The sequence below is a fragment of the Diabrotica undecimpunctata genome, chromosome 6, assembly GCF_040954645.1.
Source record: "Diabrotica undecimpunctata isolate CICGRU chromosome 6, icDiaUnde3, whole genome shotgun sequence".
NCBI lineage: Eukaryota > Metazoa > Arthropoda > Insecta > Coleoptera > Chrysomelidae > Diabrotica > Diabrotica undecimpunctata.
In genome coordinates this window covers 107052471-107078312 of record NC_092808.1, presented here as the reverse complement: position 1 = coordinate 107078312, position 25842 = coordinate 107052471, and the positions used below count along the sequence as shown (strand labels likewise).

General features: G+C 33.5%; 1 protein-coding gene across 1 annotated transcript in view; it reads left to right on the top strand.

The window, feature by feature from the left end:
* The window catches only part of LOC140443697 (cAMP and cAMP-inhibited cGMP 3',5'-cyclic phosphodiesterase 10A-like), a 168241-nt gene that overhangs the window by 102364 nt on the left and 40035 nt on the right, over positions 1-25842 (top strand). Inside the window, exons 5-8 of the mRNA XM_072535076.1 lie at positions 10259-10392; positions 15273-15388; positions 19030-19267; positions 22108-22263. Of these exons, the coding sequence (XP_072391177.1) occupies positions 10259-10392; positions 15273-15388; positions 19030-19267; positions 22108-22263 (644 nt within the window). The remainder of the gene's footprint in view (positions 1-10258; positions 10393-15272; positions 15389-19029; positions 19268-22107; positions 22264-25842) is intronic.

Below are 25842 nucleotides of genomic sequence, written 5' to 3'. Positions count from 1 at the left end.
ACATAAACTTGATTCCAATTATGTTGGTGATTATTTAAGAGCTAAATCCGCAAATGAGTATTTAACAAGCACCTGTAGGTTTTGGCGTTTTTGACACTATTAAGCAAAAGTTTCTTGTAAGCGGTCACATTTTTATGCCCTATGACCGAACCTTTGCATTGATCGAAAAACGCAAGGTGGCAACTGAAGCTTATGTGCCTTCACACCGCCAGGCAGTGGTTAAGTCCTTATTCACCTTTTAATATTGTTGACATGACAAGTTATGGATTTTGGGACCTAAAACAAGCAGTAGATGAGCGCATTGACATTACAATGCTTAATATCAACAAAGCTAAGCTACATCTATAATAATCGATGCAGTGAATGCTGCACTTGTTAATATAAAAACTTCATTTTTTGATCTTTAATAACCGGTACAGGTTAACGCCTTAAAGAAAGGGAAAACTTTAGCTGAACTTAGACGAACTGATATAGTCAAACTGATACCAGAGAGTAAAGTGTTAGAAAATACAATGACGTCCCTTCGAAGCATGATTCCATATCTACAGTCTTCAGAACACCTTAAAGAAAATTCCTTTAAAATGTATCTCATAAAAGCTAAGGCGCTTACGCCCTTTCCTACTTAGCTTCTTTAAAATATTCTTTTTAGTTATAGGAAGTTACTTTTACATTTACATAACGTATGGTCCTAAAGTTTTGGGAAAAATTTCACCTGGTCTGATTGAGAAACAAAATGCATTTAACAAAGAAGGCCATGGAATTGAAATGTCATCAGTTATTGACATTTAATAAACAAAGCAGAATATTTTGGTTTGTGCTCTGCAAAATGTCTTATAAAATTGATATTCGTCGAGGTGTTTATAATATGGTTGGGCGAATGTCGAAACGAGATATTGCTAATATTTATCGAGATCAAAACATAAGCAAATCGACAATTTATCGAACAATCAGAGAATGTGAAGAAGGGATACCATGTGTTAACTTGCGTAAAAGTGGCCGACCGCGGATTTTGAACCATATAAGAGAGGCAAGACTGATTGAAGCAGCTAAGAACAAAATTGGGGTCTCACAGCGAAAACTGGCCAGAAGATTTCATGTTGGAAAGACTACAGTATACAGGACCCTATCGAGTAACAATATTATCTACCGGAAAAGAAGGAAAGCTCCAAAATACACAGAGGATCAATTAGAGAGAATTCCGAGATGTTGCGGCGCGTTAGGGCGAGTGCATTTCGTCAACAAGTTGATCGTGATGGACGATGAAAAATATTTGACTTTGTCCAACTCTGAGATGAAGGGTAACGATGGGTTTTACACGAACGATTACGAAAATGTACCTGATGAAATAAAATTCAAAAGTAAGAAAAAATTTGAGGACAAAATTTTGGTATGGTGTGCAATTTCTGAGGCTGGCTTTATCTCATAGCCCTACATTGGTGTTGTTCGAGGCGAAGCCTTAAACGCAAATATTTATATTCAAAGATGTCTCTTTAAATTGCTTCAGTTTGTGAACACACATCATGCAAATGATCAAAGAGTCTTTTGGCCAGATCTTGCTTCATGTCATTACGCGAGGATCACAAGGGACTGGTACGAAACTAACAACATTACCTTTGTACCGAAAGCAGACAATCCCCCCAACCTACCTCAGGCTCGTCCAATTGAACAGTTCTGGGCAATATTAAGTCGGAAAGTCTATAATAACGGATGGGAAGCACAAAATCAGGAACAGTTAAGACGCCGCATACATACAAAAATTAGAGATATTGACGCCGAGGTCGTCCAAAGGATGATGCAACGCGTCAGGGGTATTATTAGGCAAATCGAAAATAATGGCCCCTTGTCTCTCATTTGAATTTTGATTTATAATAAGGATAGTTAAGTTAAATTGTTGAATGATTTAATAAAAATATAAGATTATTGTGGTCAGAGTTATATGCTTTTGAAATTTTTCCCAAAACTTTAGGTCCATACGTTACTCTTAGGATAGATTTACCATTTTATGTTAAATGTACGTACCAAGTAAAGTTTTTGTCAGTAATGTTTTTGGATTTTTATACTGTTTTTTTAGATTATCTCAAAGCTTTGTTTTTGGCACTTTGTCCATTTCTAATTTCCACTCTTCACTTATACCACTGAATCTTCTAACTTCCATCGCTCTAGCCATTATTGCTAAGGCATGGGATTTTTAAGTCATCTCTTTCATGATATTCCTGGCTGATTTGCTGCTATATCTGCTTTTTTGTTTCCCACGATCCCTACGTGTGATGTCATCGAAACATATTGAACTTTTATCTGCATGATTTGTATTTTGTATATATAATTTATTGGTTTGTTTATTTGTATGGGATTAGATTATTCAGATATACTGAATTTCTCTCATTGCAATTTGAGAGTCTGTAAATATCACTGCCCTTTAAAGACCTTAAGTTTTTATTTTGAAGAATAGATCAAGAGTGGTGTTTGCTTACTATATTTTCTAATAGCTTAGAGAATATTCATGTAAATGCAATAGAGCGATATAAGCCAGGATTACCTTTTAGAGCAACTTGTAGGCCCCTGGCTGACATACATACATTGTTAAACAAATTTAAATATCAATTTTAGCTTCCAAAATTTATTATTGCATCGAATACGGGCTTATTATGGCAGAAACAGGTAGAGGAGTGTTGTATTTTATTAAAGAATTATAAAATTTAGAAAAATTGCTCTGATTGAATTTTAACCGTGTTGCAAAGAAAAAAATAAGATGTAGTAAATCCGAAAAATAATGGCTCTTAAGATTTTTAGAAGTTTTTTTATATTTACTTTATTTTAAAAGAATTCAACAGATTCTAACGATGACTTAAATGGATATTTTGAAATTATAAAGAAAAGGTCGTTCTAGAATTATATTCATCGGGACAGAATTTACAGAATCAATGAAAGGACAATCCCCTTCAATGGCGTAGGTACGCCTAAAGACCAGGAACTCAGCAAGATTTCTTGGCATGGATCCCACTGGAATAAATACTTTAAGAAGAAGAAATATTGTGTTAGATTCTCGAAAGACATTCTTTTAGCCCATCCACAACAATATAACAATGTACACAAACAGCGATTATTTAGGACATATAGTGTACAGGTTGAAAATACGCCAAAAGAAACCATTTTGAAAAGATTCAACTGCAGCGAAATATCACCAATGCATCTAAGTGTGTTACAGTAATATTAGATCTTAATGTGGAAGTGTTAAAGACTCCAGCGATCCAAAGTGAAGAAACTCAATGTATTAAATAAATGTTGTTAACAAAATATACGGCCTTTTGTTTCTTTTTGCCATACTGCGCCAATTCGTTTGTTGTAAATTGTTTATAGTGTAGTGAGTGTATTGAGTAATTAAAGGGGTCAATGCAAAAGTAGCTAAGTCCATATTTTTCTATAACTGAGTTAAGTGGCGACATATAAAATTATATGAACTATAAGTTGACGAAGTCAGATTTCTAACAAAAAGCGTCCTACTGGGTAAAATTGGATATGTTAAAATTTTTAATTAATTATCTTTTTAGTACAAGGAGTCCCTATCACACTATACAAGATCTGATAGCCGCAATAGGAAATACCTGGACCCTAATCCGTCAGTCCAAGAAAGGATATATTCAACACCTCTACACTGTTCCTAGTTAGTATAAGGCAAGCTGACCTATAATCTAATGAGAAAATTTAAAAAACTCTTAAAAGAGATAAGGAGATTCATTTTAGAATAGCTTCTTCTTCTTCAGGTTCCTTCTCCTATCCGAGGTTGGAAATAATCATCGCTATTTTAATTTGATTGGCCGCACTTCTGAATAATTCTAATGAGCTGCGACCGAACCACTCTCTTAAATTTCTTAGCCAGGATATTTTGCGTCGTCCTGGGTTTCTCTTCCCTTGCATAATTAACCTAAGTAATACGTACTTCTTGCCCCTCATTATATGACCCAGATATTGAATCTTTCTAATTTTAACATATTTTATGACTTCACATTCTTTCTTCATTCTTTGTAACACCTCTATATTAGTTACATCTCAAAGGAGTTTAATTTTTTGATTTCAGACTGTTTTATTGTCCACGCTTCCATGCCGTATAGTAAAGTAGAAAAAACGTAACAACGTAGCATTCTTGTGTGGATCTCTAGATTAAGGTTACGGTTGCAAAGTAAGTCCTTCAATTTTATGAACGTGTTTCTTGCCATTTCTATTCTAGATCTGATTTCTTTTGTTTGATCTCCATCTTCGGTTAGCCACGTTCCTAAATATTTATATGTTGTTACTCTTGCGATCGTTGTATTATTGATGATCAGGTTATCGACATTTTGTGGTTTTTTTGAGAATATCATTGTTTCGTTTTCTTGAGATCATTTGCAGTCCGTACCTTTCACATGCATTGTATACATGTTGTATAATGTACTGTAGATCTTCCATGTCACTTGCAAATATGACCGTATCATCCGCATATCTAATATTATTAATGCTATTTCCGTTGACCAAAATAGCTTCCACAATATCCAATAAAGCTTCTTGAAATATCACTTCACTGTAGACGTTGAATAGGAGTGGTGAAAGTATGCATCCTTGTCGAACTCCTCTAAGTATACTTACTTCCTCTGTCAGTTCTTCTTCGACTCTTATTCTTGCTTTCTGATTTTGATACAGATTCGATATAATTTGTAGATCTCTACTATCTATGTTTTTGGTCTTAAGAATACTTAAAAGCTTTTCATGTTGAACTCTGTCAAAAGCTTTTTTAAAATCTATGAAGCAAGCATATATGTCCTGATTCATATCCTGACATTCTTGTGTCAGAAATTTGACTCCGAATAATGCTTCTCCAGTTCCTAGACCCTTTCTAAAACCCATCTGTGAATTACTTATTTCTTATTCTAATTTCATGTGGATTATGTTATGTATGATTTTCAATGTGTGGCTCATTACAGCAAGTGTCCGATAGTCATTGCAATCTTTAGCATTTGTGATTTTTGGAATCGTTACAAAAGTTGAGAGAAACCATTCTGTGGATATGTGTCCCGTCTTGTATATGGAGTAAAAAAGGTCTACCAAGACATCAATATTATCTTCATCAATTATCTTCAACAGTTCAATTGGTATATTATCGGGTCCTGGAGCTTTTCTACCTTTTGTGTGTTTTATGGCATAAATAACTTCCTCTTTCATTATTTCTGGTCACGTGATTTCTCTGTCAACTTCTAATTGTTCTACTTTTTGGTCATAAAATAGGTGTTCCATGTATTCTTTCCATCTACGTAATTTGTCTTGCGTTTCAGTTATAGTGGTACCATCTGCATTTGTTAATATCCCGATTGGTTTGTTACGATTTCCTGAAATAATTTCTTTGACCTTCTTATGGGTGGTGAAAGTGTCATACCTTGCCTCACATTCCTCAATTTCTTGACATTTAATGGACATCCATCTTTCCTTAGCTTGTTTTATTTTCTGTGTTATTTGTTTATTAATTTCTTGATATTTATTTTTATTTTTGTTTTTATGTATTCTTCTTTCGTCCATCTTTTCGAGAATTTCTTGTGTCATCCATTCTTGTTTGGCAGCTTTTGTAAATATTAATGTTTTCCGTCCCACAGTCTCTATTGTGTTCTTTATATTTTTCCATTCTGTTTCAATATCTGTAGTGTTCTTATTTTGTTTTTTTATTTCTTGGATACTCTGATTTATTTTATTTCGAGTTTCTTGATATGTATTTGGTTCTCTTAGTCTATCAATGTATATTTGTGGCCTAGATCTTTTCATTAATGGTTTTCTCAATCTTACATTCATATTTGCTACTACTGGGTTGTGATACGAGTTTACATCTGCTCCAGGGTAAGTCTTCATTACTGTAATAAAGTTCTTGTATCTGTTCCTTATCAAGATGTAATCTATCTGATTTCTTATAATTCTATCTTTGTTGTCTCCAGGAGCTTTCCACGTGTAGAACCGGCGATTTGGTAATTTAAACATTGTATTCATAACTACTAGTTCTTCTGTTTAGCACATATGAATGAGTCTTTCATCACGCTCATTTAGCTCTCCCAATCCATACATTCCAACACAACTCTCCACAATTCCTCTGCCCACTTTGGCATTGATGTCATCCATTAGTATCATAACTTCACGTTTTTTTGTTGTTTTCATTATTGTTTCCAATTACTCGTAGAAGTATTTCTCTATTTCCTTGCTTACCATTATAGCCACACCATATCGGTTTGTTCTATCAGAATATCCACTATAATATATAGCTCCGTTTCTAGTCCGTTGTTTTCCAGACCCTGGCCTTTCCATTTCTATCGCAGTATTATCTACCTTACCTGATTATAGTAAGCTTTGTACGTTAAATGTTGCAATTCTCATATTTCCTCTTGTGATATTTTTTAAAAGTGTTCCATTATTTACATCACAGGGATTTCGCTGGCTTACGACCTGGGAAGCCCTGTGGCTAACTTGTGATTTACTTCCCCTGTCGGATCTTGGTTACAGCAGATGTATTTAAAACACAACTATCTGAAGTTTAAAAATCAACAGATGCTTCTGAAATGAATATAGCCTGCCTTTGTCTATAATAAGTAACGCACACGATTATATTAGTCAGTTATAGTTTTACGTTTTTGGCATTCACAATCTACAAACTCATTTAACAACAATGTATAGTTACAAGGAAGATTTTGCCCAAAAAGGGCCGAATGAGGTTATAACCTGCTTGAATGATTATATTGAAAAACACAAAGATTCGCCGCGTTCAAAGTTAGGAATTTTTGTGACAACGAATTTAGCCAAAACAAAAATAGAAAATAATTCTTTTCACTTATATACACCAGTTATGCAAGCGTAACATTTTTAAAGATATTAAAATATGGTACCCTATTCCAGGACACTCTATGATGCAGGGGATATAGAAATTGGTACCATTGACAAGAAAAGGCTGAAACTAGAAGTAATTAACAAGACTTACGTTGAGCTGACAAAGACATGTAGAAAAAAAGAATTCCTTTGATGTTGTATTCTTTCCACACAGGCTGAGATCAATCAAGGAGCTATTTTCAGGCCATGGAATACTTAAAGTAAAATATTATAAACCATGGGTGATGCCATATGTCAAGACTTCCGTAACTGGTATTTTAAAAACTCGATTCGTTAAATTTAAAAGCGGGAAACCCATTCAAACTCTAGAGTCTATGACAGGAATGTGCAACAATATGACCCTTTATAGAGTAGGTGTTAACAGAAAAATTTTCAGCAGTCCTTCATTAGAATATGGCCATAGATACTTAAAAATAAAACCCAAAAAGTTTGAAACTGTTACAAAACTTGTTAAACTGGTTATCTCAGGCAATATTGAAATCCATACGACGACCCTATTTGATATCGAAAACTGACTATTGTTAACCGTCATGATACTGGAAACAATGAGCAAGATATCGAAGGTGATGTTGATACATGAGTAAAATTTGATGTATACGTAAAATTTTAAGAAATATATTTTTGACGTAATTCGAATTTTTAATTTTTATGTTTGTTTTTCACAAAAAGTTGTCGTCCATATTTAAAACCATTTTTTTCTCATAAATAGATACATTTCTAATTATGTGGTATCTGTTAATATATGCCCAAAAGGTGTATTTTTTTAATTACACGTGTTGGTTTTTAAAAATCTAGATGTGAGAACCACTTATAACACCTATTAACTCTGAAATGTAAAAATGACTTAACCACTTTTTGGACTGATCCCTTCCCTGCCTTGTTACTAAGAAAAGTGGGTTTCATTGTCTTTACAAAGAATCGCTTATTATACCCGAACGACTGCGGTACTTCTGGTAAGTATCGTTCCGACAAAGAAGACATTTTTTTTGTTTTTAAATAATTTTCATTCGGTAAGTTGACGCTCTTACCACTGCACCACCTAGGCAGCTTTCCTTGTCGTTTATAAAATATATGGCCTTACCTAACGCTCAGAATCTCTTCCAAAGTTGCATACCACATTGCTTTTGTTATCTAAATTAATAAACATGTGCAGATCCCAAAACGATATAATTTTATGATTGTTCACATATTCTGCATATAATTGATATTTGCCTCTTAGATCTATTTCCGCGAAATCGTTTTTAAGCTTTTAAATCAGTCGAATCGAAAACACATTCACATATTAATATTCATGAAAAAATTATAAAAATAAAACATTGTAGGCTGCGGCATGTATTTATTTGTAAGTCATATAACCACTTGTTGTAATCATCTCACGTACACTATCGATGGTATTTATGATTATTTTAGAAGGATTCACGCTACACATGTGACCGTGACGACTCTTTGCAAATTAATTGCAAGTAGTTTTTCTAATGATAACGGATTACAAAAAGTTGAATGAAACAATTTTCACTTTTCCACAAAATATCTTACTTTTAGCAATATCACATAATAACTATCATTTCACGCAACAAATAAATCGATTAATTACCAACACGCAAGTAACTTTAAGGTGTAAAAGGCAAAACATATCGGAACCGAATATGCAAACAAGTAAAAGAAGCATCTATCATGCTAGGTGAGCAAAATTTGGGATGTTGCGAAAAAATAGAGAAATATAGAAAGAATAGACTTGTGTAAGTAAAAGAAGATAAAATCAAAATTGAAACTGGACATATTTTCAAAAAAATAACAGGTTAGACTCTTCTTGGCTCCAAATCATAACGCTATCAAAGATGAAAACGAAACACTACTTACTGCTAAACAAGACATATTAAATAAATGGAAAGAATACTGTGAAAAATTGATGATGAAGAAGACAAACTTTTGATAATCAACCTGACATACTTCAAAGTAAAATCGAAGCAGAAATTAAATGACAAAGAAGCCATAAAACCGCTGGTCTAGATAATATACTCACCCAAATGTTTTGGGCTTTAAATGACATTGAGTTGGATATGTTAAAGTCATCCAAAGAATATAGGGATCAGTATATATTTCTGTACACCAAAGGATACCACGGATTCATATAGTAATTATCGCACAATATCATGAATTACAAACTACAGTAAAATATTCTTATATAATAGAACAGGCAGGTTTGAGAAAATAAAACAAATTGAAAGACTGTTACAACGCGCAACGGTGAGTTTTAAAATAATTGGAGAAAAAAGAAGAGTCATCATAATAGACAAACCTAGTTATGACATAAACTAAGATTGTGAGATTATTTGACATTTCTTAACGGCATTATATCGTGTCGTTTTAAAAAAGGCTTCAAGATTGGAAAGGATGACTGAGTAATTGGTAGTTCAAGACAAGCTACATCAAAGAAAATTTGTTCGTCTGTTTCTTCGGGAAAACGTATCACTTCACCATCATACCATAAAAACAACTTAGAACTTTAAATTCTGAACGATAACCATTTATTTTTTAGAACACAAATCATTCTCCAATACAATAAAAGTTATTTTTGTGATTATTGGTCTTCATGAAAAGTTTTGTATAAAGAATTTTCTATTATTTTTCTATTTTTTATGACCATAATTATTTGTTTGTAAACTGTTTATTTGTGGTATTCCAATATTTGATCATTGATATTTCGTTGGGAATAAACCACAAAGTATAAAATAAATTATATTTATGAGATGTTTCTGTTTCAAGATTGTTCAATTAAAAATTGTATTTTGAAACTAGGTTTATGGCTTCCAACCTAGAAATGTGTTAAATAAAGCATTTATTTAGAATTTATCGTTTATTTTTTTCTTCTTTTGGTTTATTTGGCTTGAAAGTGGGGATAATTATTACTTGGAATCGGAGGACAGGAAATCGTGTTTTAAGAAACAAGCATTTATTAAATCAAATAGAATTAGTGTTTGGCTGTAAATGTTAATATTTTTTATAAATATTGGCGGTATGTCATTTGGTCCGGTAGCGGTGTTTTTAGAACATTATACTCTTGATTTTGGTGTTTTTGTTGTCGTTACATATTAGTTTAAGAAGTAACACTTACGTAATATATTTTCGTATGATTGATTGTAAAATTTAAAAGCTATTCCAAAATAAAAAGGTAACAAGGTATAAATTATTTTGATGAATAATTGCATAGGCAAAAGTATTTACAGTAATATATGTAGATAACAACTACACCTGCTGGCGATTAAACCATACACGTAACACAAAAGATAAAAGATTTTTTGGTATTCCAACTTATATTTCTTTGCATTAGCTTTATTTAGTATTATTTATTTATTTTTGTTTTCAGGTGTGGTACAGGTCATAAATAAGATAAATGGTGTATGTTTTACGGCATCTGACGAAAATCTGTTTAAGACCTTCTCTGTGTATTGTGCTCTAGCACTTCATTATACAAGACTTCATCAAAAAATGTTTAAAACGGTAGGTATTGGAACTCATGCTTGGAGATGTAACAACCAACACAAGATGTATAACAAGATCTACAATTTTGTAGATAAACACACTAACGTTTTAACGTTTTATAAACATTAATTTCATTAACTGTAGAGAACGAACATATTACCACGGGAATCTTATAGCGGCTTCCCACGATCGGCCATTCTACAGATCATCGCGCACAGCTGATGAGCACGGACGGCAACGTACCGCAGACATAGCTCTTCCTACGGTCCGTGACAGTCTGTGTAGGTCTCTACTTTTGTTTTCTGCTTTCTGTATGTCGATATTAAATTGTCTCTCTTCTTTTTTAAGTCTTTAATCGAAACAGTACTATTCTTCAATTGATTTTTTATTCGGTTCCATGCATCGTATATATCGTTCTGGTTCTTACGCTCTGGCGCCGTAGAATTCCATAAACTTGTTTCATTTTGATACAAATTTAAAAAATCAAAAATAACTTTGTCGGTTCCATTTTTTATCAAAAAAGTGCAACACTACAGACAACTACTCGTGTCTGTAGCGAATGAACAACTTCTGACTAGCACTTGTCTGTTAAAAGTGGTTAAAACAAGGATGTGCTTGGATCGCGTCGCACGGGCATGCACCGCACCTTTGATGTTACCGACTCTCGATGGATATTAGGATAGGAGCACCGTGGGACGCACCAGCACAGACGTGCCTGTACTACCACGGACGAGACATTTCCCACGGTGCGTCGGTCCGAGCTGGCCCGCAATATCGCCGATCGTGGGAAGCCGCTTTTAGACGTCTATTGTCAAAAATGTTTGTTCGTCAATATTTTCCTTGTCTTTGCGATTTCATATGTTCCAGTGGCACCTAAAGATATAATACAGTTAATACTATTTATCATGATTGCTAAATTGTCGCTTTTTACGACATTAGACATTAGACATTAGAGACATTCAATATTTCTAAAAAAGAATGAAACATTCTGAATTTTTATAAAAATACTCTGGATCTACAATTATTTCCCTTCATAAGTAAAACGTGTTTAAAGCAAAGGGAACTTAGAAATTATTAAAAGACGCATTTAAGCAGTTAAACGCTTTTATATTTAACGCTTGTGGAAAAACTCTTTTAGAATGCATCCCTCTAAGTTGCCATGCAGAGAAAAAGAAAAAGAGACAAAAAAAGTGACATCAACAAGAAGGAATCCCAAACCGACAAAGTAACTCTAGGGAAAATTGAACCAGACAATAATGGTAAAGATCCAACTAGTAGAAATTAGAATGTATTTCGATTCTGACTGATGGTTAATAGTGTTGATATTTCCTTAAAATAAATATGTATATGTTTTTGGTGTACTAAAGATCTTTCCTCCGATCGAAACATATCCTCCGATCACAACCCGGTTGTTTTGTCGATGAGAGTGAAACTAAAGAAGGTCAACAGCCCTAGCACCAAGAAAATCATGGATACAAGACATCTCAAACAAGACAACACATATGCCGAAACGAAATTTAAAATAAACGACAACTTAAGGAAAGTCAAAGAAGATAATGCGGAAACTCTAACTATTGACCAAAAATGGAGAAAAATTCAACATGCCCTTGTGTCAGTTGGAAAAGAAACTCTCAAACCACTTGGAGAAAAAACAAAACCAAAAAAATAAAGAGAAGAACTGTCATTAGAAATCACCGCACAGACGTGCCTGTACTACCACGGACGAGACATTTCCCACGGTGCGTCGGTTCGAGCTGGTCCGCGTCCGTCCGCAATATCGCCGATCGTGGGAAGCCGCTTTTAGACGTCTATTGTCAAAAATGTTTGTTCGTCAATATTTTCCTTGTCTTTGCGATTTCATATGTTCCAGTGGCACCTAAAGATATAATACTATTTATCATGATTGCTAAATTGTCGCTTTTTACGACATTAGACATTAGAGACATTCAATATTTCTAAAAAAGAATGAAACATTCTGAATTTTTATAAAAATACTCTGGATCTACAATTTCCCTTCATAAGTAAAATATGTTTAAAGCAAAGGGAACTCAGAAATTATTAAAAGACGCGTTTAAGCAGTTAAACGCTTTTATATTTAACGCTTATATAATAATTTAAAAATAAATTAACTGAATTGGAAAAATTTGTGGAAAAACTCTTTTAGAATGCATCCCTCTAAGTTGCTATGCACAGAAAAAGAGACATAAAAAAAGTAACATCAACAAGAAGGAATCCCAAACCGACAAAGTAACTGTAGGGAAAATTGAACCAGACAATAACGATAAAGAACAAACTAGTGGAAATTAGAATGTATTTCGATTCTGACTAATGGTTAATAGTGTTGATATTTCGTTAAAATAAATATGTATATGTTTTTGGTGTACTAAAGATCTTTCCTCCCATCGAGACATATCCTCCGATTACAACCCGGTTGTTTTGTCGATGAGAGTGAAACTAAAGAAGGTCAACAGCCCTAGCACTAAGAAAATCATGGATACAAGACGTCTCAAACAAGACAACACATATGCGGAAACGAAATTTAAAATAAACGAGAACTTAAGGAAAGTCAAAGAAGATAATGCGGAAACTCTAACTATTGACCAAAAATGGAGAAAAATTCAACATGCCCTTGTGTCAGTTGGAAAAGAAACCCTCCAACCACTTGGAGAAAAAACAAAACCTTGGATGACAGTAGAACTTCTTGAACTTATGGAAGAACGAAGAAAACATAAAGTAAAAGACCTGAATAAATACAAATAAATTCAGAGAAACATCAGAAAGAAAATTCGAGAGGCAAAAGAGAGATGGATAAAAAGTATGATAGCTTTAATTTACACAAAAAAAAATAAAGGGGATATTATTACTGATATGAATTTACTTTTACATATTACAATTACATCCAACAACTATATAATGATGAAAGAGAACTGTCATTAGAAATCACCGAGGATACCGGACCACCAATATTAAGAGAAGAAGTCATCCATGCCATCAAAAATATAAAAAAGGGTAAAGCTACTGGACCAGATGATGTGCCAATCGAATTATTAAAACTCATCGTTGAAGATGTTATTGATGTAATGGTTGAACTCTTTAATCTAATATATCAGACTGCCACAATCCCCAGACAATGGCTGCAATCGACCTTTGCAGCAATTCCCAAAAAGTCAAGTGCAACAACTTGCTTAGATCACAGAACAATAGCTTTAATGAGTCACACACTTAAAACATTTTTTAAAATAATTTACAGCAGAATTGTTAAAACTCTTGAATATGAAATTAGTGACACACAATTTGGCTTTAGAAATGGTATGAGTACAAGAGATGCTTTGTTTGGCTTGAATGTGCTAGCTCAGAGATGCATGGACATGAATCAGGACATGTACTTATGTTTTGTAGACTTTGAAAAGGCATTTGATAAGGTTCAACATAAAAAGCTTGTAGATATATTGAAAAGCAAAAATATTGACAGTCGTGATATGAAAATTATATCTAATTTATATTAGAATCAAACTGCCAAGGTAAGAGTTGACAACCAGTACACCCAAAATATCAAAATACAAAGAGGAGTCCGCCAGGGTTGCGTGCTGTCCCCACTGCTTTTTAATGTGTACAGTGAAGCGGTATTTCAAAAAGCGCTCTCAGACTCAATAGAAGGTATATCTATCAATGGAGAAGTTTTGAATAACTTACGTTTTGCAGACGATACAGTAATAATGACGGATAACAACAATGATTTACAGAACGTAATGCAACGCCTTAATAAACGCTGTCATGAGTACGGACTGAAGATAAATTTAAAGAAAACCTAATGCATGATCATAACTAAATCTGCACATGCAAATATACAATTGACTATTGAAGATACTGCAATTGAGAGTGTTAATAACTATAAATACTTAGGAACATGGATAACATCAGATGTAGACCAAACCAAAGAAATTAAGACACGCCAGAAATTGAAATAGCACGTGCATCATTCATTAAACTTAAAAAGTTTCTTTGTTGTCGGGATATAAGGCTAGAACTACGCCTGAGAATGCTTCGATGTTACGTGTTCTCTACTCTTCTTTATGGCTTGGAAGCGTGGACACTAAAACAAGTCCATCTGAATGAGTTGGCCGCCTTTGAATTTTGGTGTTACATAAGAATCCTACGAATATCATGGATTCAAAGACGTGGAAGTAACTAGAAACGTCAAACGTCCACGTCAAACGTGGAAGTAACTAGAAGAATAGGAAATGAGAAGGAAATAATATTAACTATCAAAAGACGAAAACTTGAGTACTTAGGACATGTGATGAGAGGGCAAAAATACGCATTATTACAACTTATTATGCAAGGCAAAATCCGAGGAAAGCGAAATGTGGGGAGACGAAGAATATCCTGGATTAAGAACTTAAGGGAATGGTTTGAATGCAGTAGTGCAGAACTTTTTAAAGCGGCAGTCAACAGAGTCCGCATAGCCATGATGACCTTCGATAGAAGATGGAACTTAAAGATGAAGAAAGATCTTTATTGTGAACATGCAAAAAAAGTAGGTAGTACCGAAAGTATTAAGGCAATAATAACTTTTAAATAAACATCCTTAGTTCAGCTAAGTTAAAACCTAACATTTTTAAATACTTCTTAACAGTGCTAAAGCTGGATCCGTGGATACGTCCGTAAAAAAAAATGAATCCTTTTAAAATGTGGCTGTATAGAGGATTACTCAGGAACTTCCGTGGAAGAACCATAGAAGAAGAAGATATCACAGAAGATATGTGAATTTGTTTTTTCAAAGTATCTTCCAAAGATCTTGCTTTATCTACATTTTTTTTTCAATTTTACTTGTTCTTGGTTTTAGTGTTGTTCAACTGTATTGCGTAGTGCCTGTAATAATTTCAAACTTTTTTTAGGACAAAATAAACGAATCGAATTTGAAACTGTTGAAACTACAATTAAAACCTTGCAGTCACGATGTAGAGAGTTTTACTCAGAAATCTACAGTCACAATACCTTATAACTTTGCTGAGTATGTAAAAATTATTATTTAAATACTAGTATACTTAAAATATTCAATCAAAGCCGCTATAGACTATTGATTATGTACTTTAGACAGGAACTACAACTTTAAAGCGGTTTTATTTTTTTATTATAGTCAATGGACCTCCAGATATGAAAAAACCGTGGAGAGATACCATCTAAAGGAATGCGTTTTTGAGAAAGGGGTGGATTTGTTTCATAAAGAGGCATTTATGGGACAAATAAATATAGAGGCAAAATAAATTTAATCCTTTTTTCTTCAATACGACATTTGATAGAAAACTGTATTCACTGTATTGGAGATATCATGTTTTAAAGTTCCCCACTCACACCATTTTTTGGCCATTTTTCCAATAATAATATTTACACAGTTTTATGTATATGCAATGATATATTATATATGTACAAAGAAAAAAAAATTACCTAAAGTAGGATCGTTTTAGCCTGTCGCATAAGTAATAAAAGTGTCTGTTCAGATTTGCCTCAGGTAGTCAGCGGTTCTCAAATTAAAAATGTACGGTTTTCTTAATTTGATAATACGAAATTAGGGATTTTTTTAATAAAATAACTTTGTATTATGTTTTATAATAATTGTATATCATAATGTAAATTGATAAACATTGAGTATGAAATATACAGGGTCATTCACGCAACATGTTGGTTAAAAGTTTTCGAAGTCCTGGTCGTCACTGGTTTCTGCAAACTTGGAATAATGGGTTATGCAAAGCATTCTTAATTTTTTGAATATTTGCATTCTTCTAGCACTTCCGGTTGTACCGGAAGTCGCCATTAAGTTTCTTATTTTAAATAGAAACTGTGCTTTTTGTTATTTTTTTTAGAATCTACGTAAAATTCTGGATCGATTTTTATTGGGATACCATTCTCGAAAAATAGCCGTTTTTGAGATATTTAAAGTTTTTGAAAAATTGTTCATATTACACATGCAACTTCAGTAATTAATATTGTGGTTAATATTTATGATGAAAAAACAAAAATTCTTTTTCAGCGTGTACTAAACTCTATTTAAAATTTTGTATTATATTTTTATTTTTATATATTTTATAAATATATCTATAAAAATATAATATCTATATAAAACAAAGACTTATTCCTACTTCCCACACACACCTTCCCAAACCCACCGAGATAGGTTATCCTCCTGCGGTACAACCAGCCCCGGCTTTCCTCCGCCCCCTGGTCTTTGGAGCCAGGTCTCGACTATTTCGAGGTATCCCCCGTCAGGCAATGGGAGATTTCCGTGTATTTACATTTAAGTGGTAGGTTAGCCCATTTGGCTTTATCACTACCGGTCAAAGCAATTGTTCGGCGATCTAATGATGGTTGTGTGTGCCGATACTTGCTTTCCCTTTTCTGCACCAAGTGCAGTCGAGAGCAAGCAAGCATCGAATCCTTTCATCGGTCGTCTAATACCCAGTCATGTCCTTAATCTACCTTACTTGCTAATCTAATTTTTTTGGTGCTTGCATTCAAGAGCTTCGTGCGGCGTGCCTCCGGCTCTCTCCTGCATGCGGTTTTTGTTTTACTTGTTTTTGTTTTTTTTTTTTGGTGGTTGGTACCCTTTTGTGTTAATTTTTCTATCTACGTCCTAATCTATGGACAGGTATCATCACTATCTGACTCGCTATCCGATTCATCTGAATCTTCATCATTACGAATAATTAAAGGTCTTACTTCATCAATAACTTGTTCTATTTCATATGACTCTAAAATTTTTTTTTCAGTATGCTCAATACATTTCCGCCATTGTTGCTCATTGACTTGGTTTAGTGCATCTTGCCAGAGTTGTAAAACGCTGGCTTCGTCGGTGGTCTTACATGCATGTTTATCATAGTAGTTTTTAGTGATGCCCCACACCAATTCAATTGGATTGTACTGGCAGTGATATGGTGGTAGTCTTAGGACCTCATGACCATATTTTAGTGCCATTTATTTTTTTTCAGTAATGTGTTCTTTGCACTTATTTAATAATTCAGCTTTTAAAACTAGATGTTCGTGTTCTATATTTTTCTCCGACAGCCACTTTCTTTTTTCCAGCTGCTTCCAGCCAAAGTCTTCTTTTTTCCAGCTGCTTGTGGGAAACTTTTCGTCCTCTCTGGTGTGATATGAAGCATTGTCTAAGACTATTAATGACGGATTTTCCAGATTTTTTAATAATTTTTCCTCAAACCAATGTTCAAAAATATCGGCGTCCATATTTCCATGGTAATCATCAGTTTTTTTTTGTCGAAGAAAATATAAGACTAGCATTGGTTATAAAACCTTCCGTATTTCCTGCATGCAATATAATATATCTTTTGCCATTACTCGCACTAGTGCTCGAATAGCATTTGGTAGAATCATCTTCCAGGATGATTTGGTATTATTTCCTTTCGTCAAGAAACACAAATTGTCTGGCAAATTCGGAATTCTTGTTTTTAAATAGTTTCTTATAAATTTTCACCTTTTTCCAACAATATTGGACAGCTCGCACAACACTTTACGATTATTGGTTTTTTTTGTATCTAAAACCCATAGCTTTTAATACTTTTGATAAACTGGTCAAACCCATATCACAAAGTTCTCTGTCCTTTATTTTTTGAATAAGTGTCTTTCTTGTAACGTGTTCTTTTGTTTTGTACATGTCATAAATGATATTTCTGATTGAGATTTTGCGAACTCTTTGCAAGGTTCGTTCTGAAATTCAACAAGCTGCACTTGTCCTTTTTTGAACTGCCAGTACTGATGTAATTGGTCCCATGTTGATTTTTTCTAAAGTAAAATAATTTTCCACTTTCAACACAATTCGACGCTCACTCGGAGATAAAAACTTATATTTAGGTGTTCTATCGTTTTCTTGTACGTTATCCATTGTCACTATTGATAACCGGCGATCGTTGAAAACTAATAGCGAGATTTTTCGGAGCTCTCTGAATATATACACGATTGGGCGGGGCCTCGGTGTCAGGGCGCGTCGGTCATTGGCCGATGAGTCCGGTTAATGAAGAGCCTCGATTCCGCAGACTGTTTACTATTTTTGCAAATATAACAACTAAAATTATCCAGTTATGCGACCGCAAGGAATGGATGCACTCCTCGAAACAATTTTATTTGAAATAAAATTATAAAAGCTTTTTCAATAAATTATCATCACAAAGCATTCAATTTGCGTTTTTTCACGATTTATAAAAAAATTGTTTTGGTAGCGCTGATTTATCCTCAAGTACTACAGCCGACCAGTAGGAGGTTCGGTACCACAAAGCAGGTAGAAAAGGGAAAGCGTAACAGAGTGGCTGTAACTAGAGTCATAAATTATTTTTCGGGCGTTAATCTGAAATACGACAGGGTAAAACGACATCACTATACCTTTATAAGTTTACTGTAGAAGACTCTATGATTAATTTTAAGCAAGAAAAGGATATTCAAATTTTTTTTGTACTTTTAACGATTTTTACTATTTACGGCAAAATACAAAAATTGCATACGAAAGCTGCACTCTTCATTTTTAACAACTAACCTTTTACTAAAAAAAAAATTTTGAAATAACATTTTTTTTGTGATACATGGTACACAGCCAGCTACAGGAACTTGTTTCCTAGTGGATATATTGAATTGTTTTATCTATTCTTTTAGATTCAGATGGTATGTATCCCCAGAGGAGTTTCCAGATATGCCTCAATTAGTTTTGCACATGATAACGGAAGTCGTTGGTAAAGAAGAAATTCACGTTAAAAATATGTTAGAGTTTATTCTAACAGTTAAGAAATGTTACCGAAATAATCCGTACCACAACTTTGAACATGCTTTTAACGTGACTCATTGTATGTTTATTATACTGATGAGAAATAAAGAAACATTTTACGGAATTGAGGTAATGTACAAATATACTTCTCGTATTTCCGTTTTTATATCTTTCTATCTCTCCAATTACACTCTTCCTGGGTTCCCACCTCTAAAACAAAATGCGCTTATTTCTTCTGCGACGATGGAGGTCTTCCCTCATCTTCATCATTATATGTCCAAATCATTGTAACTGTTTTCCTTAAATTCTCCTGTATATTTTTTCTGTGTTTGTAGGAGTCTTTATTTCTTATTTTTAATACTCTTCATTGCTGAAACTTCGTGGTCATCTAAGGAAATCTTTGTCGATGGCTTACATTTTCTCGTTTTCTCTCTTTGACATAATTATGAACTGGTTGTGATTGGATCTACTATGGGTTTGTATGCACGTTTTTTTGAGTGAATTCCTATATTACTTGTCCACAACATTATGCGTTCATACATTGTAAAGACAAAGAGCTCAGGTAGTCAAAAAAAAAGAAGATCAGGTGGTAATAAGCTGATCGTATCCAGGAATTTTACAAAGACCTCGTGGCTCAGAATCGGGAACTTCATTGAAGTGGGTAAGGATATGATAGAAAAGTAATAGAAAAATGACATATAGATAACAATTAAATAACAGTTTGATAAACTGAAAACAAGAAATACTGAATACAGCTAAACTGCAAAAGTTGGGCCGCCACTAAGTCTTAACCTAACACTTATAAAGGACTAAAATCGTCAGAAAACATATCTAAGAATTGCACAAGCTAAACTACTAAAATTGACATTTTTACCTATATGCTGCAAAATAATATAAAAAAATAGTAAACTTCAAAAAATGTAAGAGAAAAGACAGTTAAGATTTGATTTCACATATAGTGCCTCCGTATATTCGCTTAGACGTATTTCATCCTACCAAGAATCATCAGAGCGACTGGTACAGAAGCCCTAAACGTGATTACTTACTAAATCCCTAACTAGCCAACTAAAGAGATTAAAAAAATGTATTTATTATATATTCAAAAAATATAAGGACCCACATTATCGTCAATAAACTTAGTGCTAAACAAATTTTTAATAAAGAATCAGTTTAAGGATTTAGCAGACTCTGGCTTCAATATAAAATTTATTTGAATTAAGGCACATACTGGATATGTGCTTAATATATTGATAATGAACAATGATAATATAAAAGAGAATGAATACGTAGATTACTTAGCTAAAACCAGTGAAAGATCAGGCACTTTATTGTCATAATTTTATGTGTATCAGATGCCATTACGTTTAAAAAAACAGTTATATACATGGCTAAGATCAACGGAATCTTTTTACCATAAATCGACTACGCGTTGAACATACGTGTTATCCAAGTCATTTATTTGAAATCTTCTTCTTCAAGTGCCATTTTCGCGGCGGAGGTCGGCAGTCATCATAGCTATTCGGACTTTTGATACGGCTGTTCTGAAAAGTTCATTTGATGTACACCCGTACCACTCTCTAAGGTTGCACAGCCATGACATTCTACACCTCCCTATGCTTCTTTATGCTTGGATCTTTCCCTGCATAATCAGTTGGAGCAAGGTGTATTTCTCTCTACGTGTAATATGTCCGAGATATTCCAATTTTCTTGTTTTAATTGTATTTAAAATTTCTATTTATTTATTCATCCTTCTCAGAACCCCTTTGTGACGTGTTCTGTCCACGATATTTTCAGAATTCTCCTATACAAGTTTTATCATTGATATCGTATTCAAGGTCCAAGATTCCATTCCATAAAACAAAGTCGAAAAAACATAGCACTTCGCCAACCTAACTCTTAGTTCCAATTTTAAATCCCTTGTACATAGTACTCTTCTCATTTTGTTGAAATTTGCTCTAGTCTTTTCTGCTCTGATTTTGATCTCCTGAATGTAATCATTTGTGGAGTTAATCATTGTTCACAGATATGCATATTTGTCCACTTGTTCGACGTTGGTTCCGTTTATTAGAATATTCTCGTTATTTCTTCGAGTTTTCGATATTTTCATAAATTTTGTCTTCTTGACGTTCATTGTTAGACCGTACTCTTTTTCATACTCCGCTATTCTGGTCACCAGTCTTTGAAGATCGTCAATATTTTCGGCTAAGATCACAGTGTCGTCCGTATATCTAATGTTGTTAATGGGAACTCCATTTACCTTTATTCTAGCTGTTTCACCCCCAAAGCTTTTTTTAGGATCTCTTCGGAGTAGGCATTAAAAAGAATTGGCGACAATACGCATCCCTGTCTCACTCCACTTCTAATTTCAATTTCTTCTGACAGCTGTTCGTTAACACGTACGTTTGCTCGCTGTTTTTAGTATAAATTTGATATGATCCTGAGGTCATTGTAGTCAATCTTCTTTGACTTCAGGACATTCATTAGTTGTTCATGTCGTACTTTATCGAATGCTTTATTATAGTCAATAAAACATGCGTATATATCCTGATTAACATCCGGGCATCTTTGTATCAGTATATTGCCAGAACTGGAAAAATGCAGCTATTTGTTTATCTGTTTATTTCCTTTTCTTTTCTGCAAGAATTCATACCAATTATTATTTTGTTGATTTTCGTTGAATACTTGTAATTGTTTCGTTCGCAACTTCTATACATTCGAAATTGTCAGATTGATAATCCATTTTTTAGATTAGCGTTTATTAAGATAGTGTTATACGCTCTTTGTAGCCGTCTATTCTGGATTAGACGCTCTACGTTTTACGTTTTTGCTAGTTTTGTTCAAGATATGGATCATGTATACTACCCATATCTTGTAGGGATTCTCTTATCCGTATCCGATGTGAAACGCAATCCCACTTAGTACTAGATATTTATTTTTTTTACACATCTTTTTTTAATTATTCCTTTCAGATTAAATCTCTTATAATAGCAGCACTTTGTCATGACTTAGATCATGGAGGATTTACAAATAACTTCCTACAATTAACAGATGACACATTAGCACAATTGTACGACGAATCCATTTTGGAAAATTACCATTATCGAGTGGCAATGACTATTTTAAATGTAAGTACTTTTTAACGAGAAAAAAATATATTATTAATATAAGAAAAAATTAATAATACAAGTTTCTTATTTTCGAAATACGTTTATTTTCGAAAAAAAAGGTAACTATAAATATGTAAGTAAATATTTGTTTTTAAAATTTGTGACATAACATTTGCTTAAGATGGAGAAAAGTACTATTTTCCATTATAAAATTGAGTTTTATAAAATTTACAATATAAGTTGCATGTTTTATCCTTGGAAAGTGTGTAAATTTACTTATTTTACTCAAAAACTAAAATTCATTAGTAAAAAAACCAGATTCACTACCACTATACAATCTAACAGTTAGGTGTTGACTTTTACGCGATGAAACTTAGTCCTGTTGATAAATCTTTACGGTAAGCTGGGCAACTGATTTTATAAAAGTTTACATATCTTTCATTTGCGGACCCATTATTTTGGTCCAACTTCCATGATTCTGTAAAAAAACCATTTTAGCCAACTTTGTCCTGTTGCTGATAACCGATAACTGATCATCTAATTCAACCATTTTACCCTTTTTTTATTTTCTTCCAGTATTGAAGCAACTTCCTCGTTTATTATTTCGATTATCATCGCTGTTACTTCTAGTAACTCCACTGACGCTACAGGTCTTCTCTCAAACGCTTTCAGGGCAATTTTATATATCTCACTTTCTTTATTCTGTTTTCTTTAAATAAACAATTCACCCTTAATTCCATGACCGTTATCGATAGTTGGATCGTTTACCTTGGACCTTTCCCTGAATGATCAGATGTAAAAGTTCATATATTTTAGGGTGTCTTATAAAGTGACCGAAGTATTTTAGCTTCTTCCTATTCCAACTCCCTATTTAAAATTTAAGGGTTGGAGTGATGGAAGGTAGAAGGTTGACACTTGACAGATATCTATACCGTTAAAACAAAATCCAAAAGTTACTGTATATTAGATAGATACTTTACAGTGTACGTAGTAAGTACTAATTTGGAGAAAAAAAGAAATATGTTGTAGTGTGCGGGATAATAAAACTTTGTGCGGTTTAAAAGTTTTTCTAGAGTTAATAATCGTATCCTTTGTCTACGCTTCAATAGGTAGATAAGACAATACATGTTTGCGAACAGATGAGAAATTCTAAAAATATCCATTGTAAAATAAGCAAGTAATGGTTTTTCCCATAATTTCTTAAAAGGTACATTAAATTGAGTTTCTATAATTTACACGGAAACTTTGTGAAAGACGGGGGAAGGTATGATTACGAAGAGATGGTTTTGTTTTCAATTTAGGTAGAATAGAAAAGTCTGCCGCTGAGAAAATTGAAGAAGGATTGGGTAGGAATTGTTTTGGGAGGAGAGAAGCGAAAAGATAACAATAAGGGAACGAATAAAGGAAATCATCATGGCATAAATGTTTGAAGAACGCAGTTTAGAAGCAGTAAATTTTTAAAAAAGTTAATTAAAAGTGTTTGTTCTACAGGAATCCTAAATAAATTGAAGATAGCTTATTTCGAGATGCACTGTATGTTATTTGCTTTCTTTTTTTGACGTGGCTCGAAAATTTTATGATTCTGAATTTGGTCTGAAGGAGACAAACAATTGTAATTTTCAGATCAATATATTTAGAACAAATATTGAAAGAAAAATTATTTTTTATCAGAGGCTAGAAATTGACTGTTTTCATCATCATTCAAAGCTTTTTTTTTATTTTATGTTGAAAATAACTGTTCATATTAAAGTACTGGAGTCTTCGATTTGGTTACAAAGTGAGTTTTCCTTGCAAAAGTATATATATTTTTTAAAACAAAAAAACATACTAATATTTTATTGTGGATATTTTGAAAATTTATCCCAGATTTAGCCATATGGCTCACACTCTCTCTAAGGAGAACAAGCACTTATCACTGATACCTAGGGTATCAAAAGGATTAAGTTCTGGTGGGATTCTTTCTGTGTTATCGAGCCCTAGGTGACTTGGTATGCTGGAGTATCTCCCAAAAATGTTCGTACACATCTGGACGTCGCGAGGAGTACAGCTTTCTGCATGGCCTTATAGAGATATTCATTTAGACCTATCTGTTTTATGTTCTCTAGAGGTTTTTGGGAATAACGCCAGTCGTAGATAGGATAATAGGTACTGTCTGGGAACTTTCCATTCTCCATTGTCTCCTGATTTGTATTTCTAGATCTCTATACTTGGCGATCTTTTCGTTGTATTTAACACGTAAATTATTGGTGTTGCCTAGTAAGTTTATTAACTAGTTTGAGATCCGATCTATTATGTGCCACTGGTTGATCTGTGAGCACAGTGCGGTCCCAATATAGCTTGTAGTTGTCATTTTCAAGCATTCTATCAAGGACGTATTAATAATAAGGAAGATGGTCGGTTTGGAGAAGTCCCAGTTTGTCAGCTAGTTGTTGGTGGATAATCTTTCCGACTGAGTCATGGCATTCTTTATCATCAGTACCGACAAACGTCTGGCAGCCCCTGGTAAGATGTTGGATAGTTTCTTGGGCTTGGCATACATATCGGCATTTGTCATTTTGGACTTAAGGAACTTCAAAAATATATTTCAGGTAATTTTTTGTTGGAATAACCTGATCCTGAATGACAAGTAGGAAACAATCAGTCTCGGGAAACATCTTTCCTGATGTCAACCAATAGTTCGACGCTGTATTGTAGACATATTTTTAGCTAATCTCATTGAGATGTCACCCATGACATCAGAGGTTTACTCATCCAGGTGCGCATTTGTTCTTGCTTATTTAGGTGGTTTATGCGCATTTCTTGTTCCCTCAGTTTAAGCGGCGTTGTATCATCTACTGCGCAAATTGCTCGAAGTAAAGTAGATGCCTCAACCTGCACCTGAAAATAAGTTCTTAAAATAGCAACTTGTTTATCCAACTGCTCACCTATGTCCATGAGTAATCTTCCATCTTTATATCGCGCTAATGCTGTTCTCTCTACTGGTGGTGTTCTCTCGCACTGTGTGGATGGTGTTTTTGCGCCTTTGTAACTTTCCTCTTAAGACTCTCTATATCCGTTTTTGGCCACTTTATAATACCAAATGAGGAGCTCAGTGCGGAACAAGCGTACGTATTTTTTACTATTAAGATATGGCCGATTTAGTTGTCTTTCTCTTAGTATGAACTCTGAAGTTAGTTAGATTTTCATTTGTGTGTGGTCGATTTTCCGCGCTTGCTTCGAGATATTTGTAAATATCATTTTCACCGATTGCCTCGATGTTTTGGAATAATTTATTATTATTATCATTATTTTTAAAGGATGCGGTAATAATACCGTCATTACGTAGTTTTTTTTTATATGATCAGATAATTATTAGGAATACATATTTTGTATTTACAAAGCATTACTTTATTTAGTGTGAATATTTGGTTCATACATATTCCATAAGTATTTCTGTTTTTTTTTTCATATGTCAATAAATTGTTCTTTTTTATATTTGGGTTTTAATTTCCAATTGACTTCTATAAATTTAAATGCATACAGAAGTAAGATATGAAACACGAATAACCCTGAGAGATTAATTTATAAAATTTATTATTTTTAACTTTTCTCTGATAA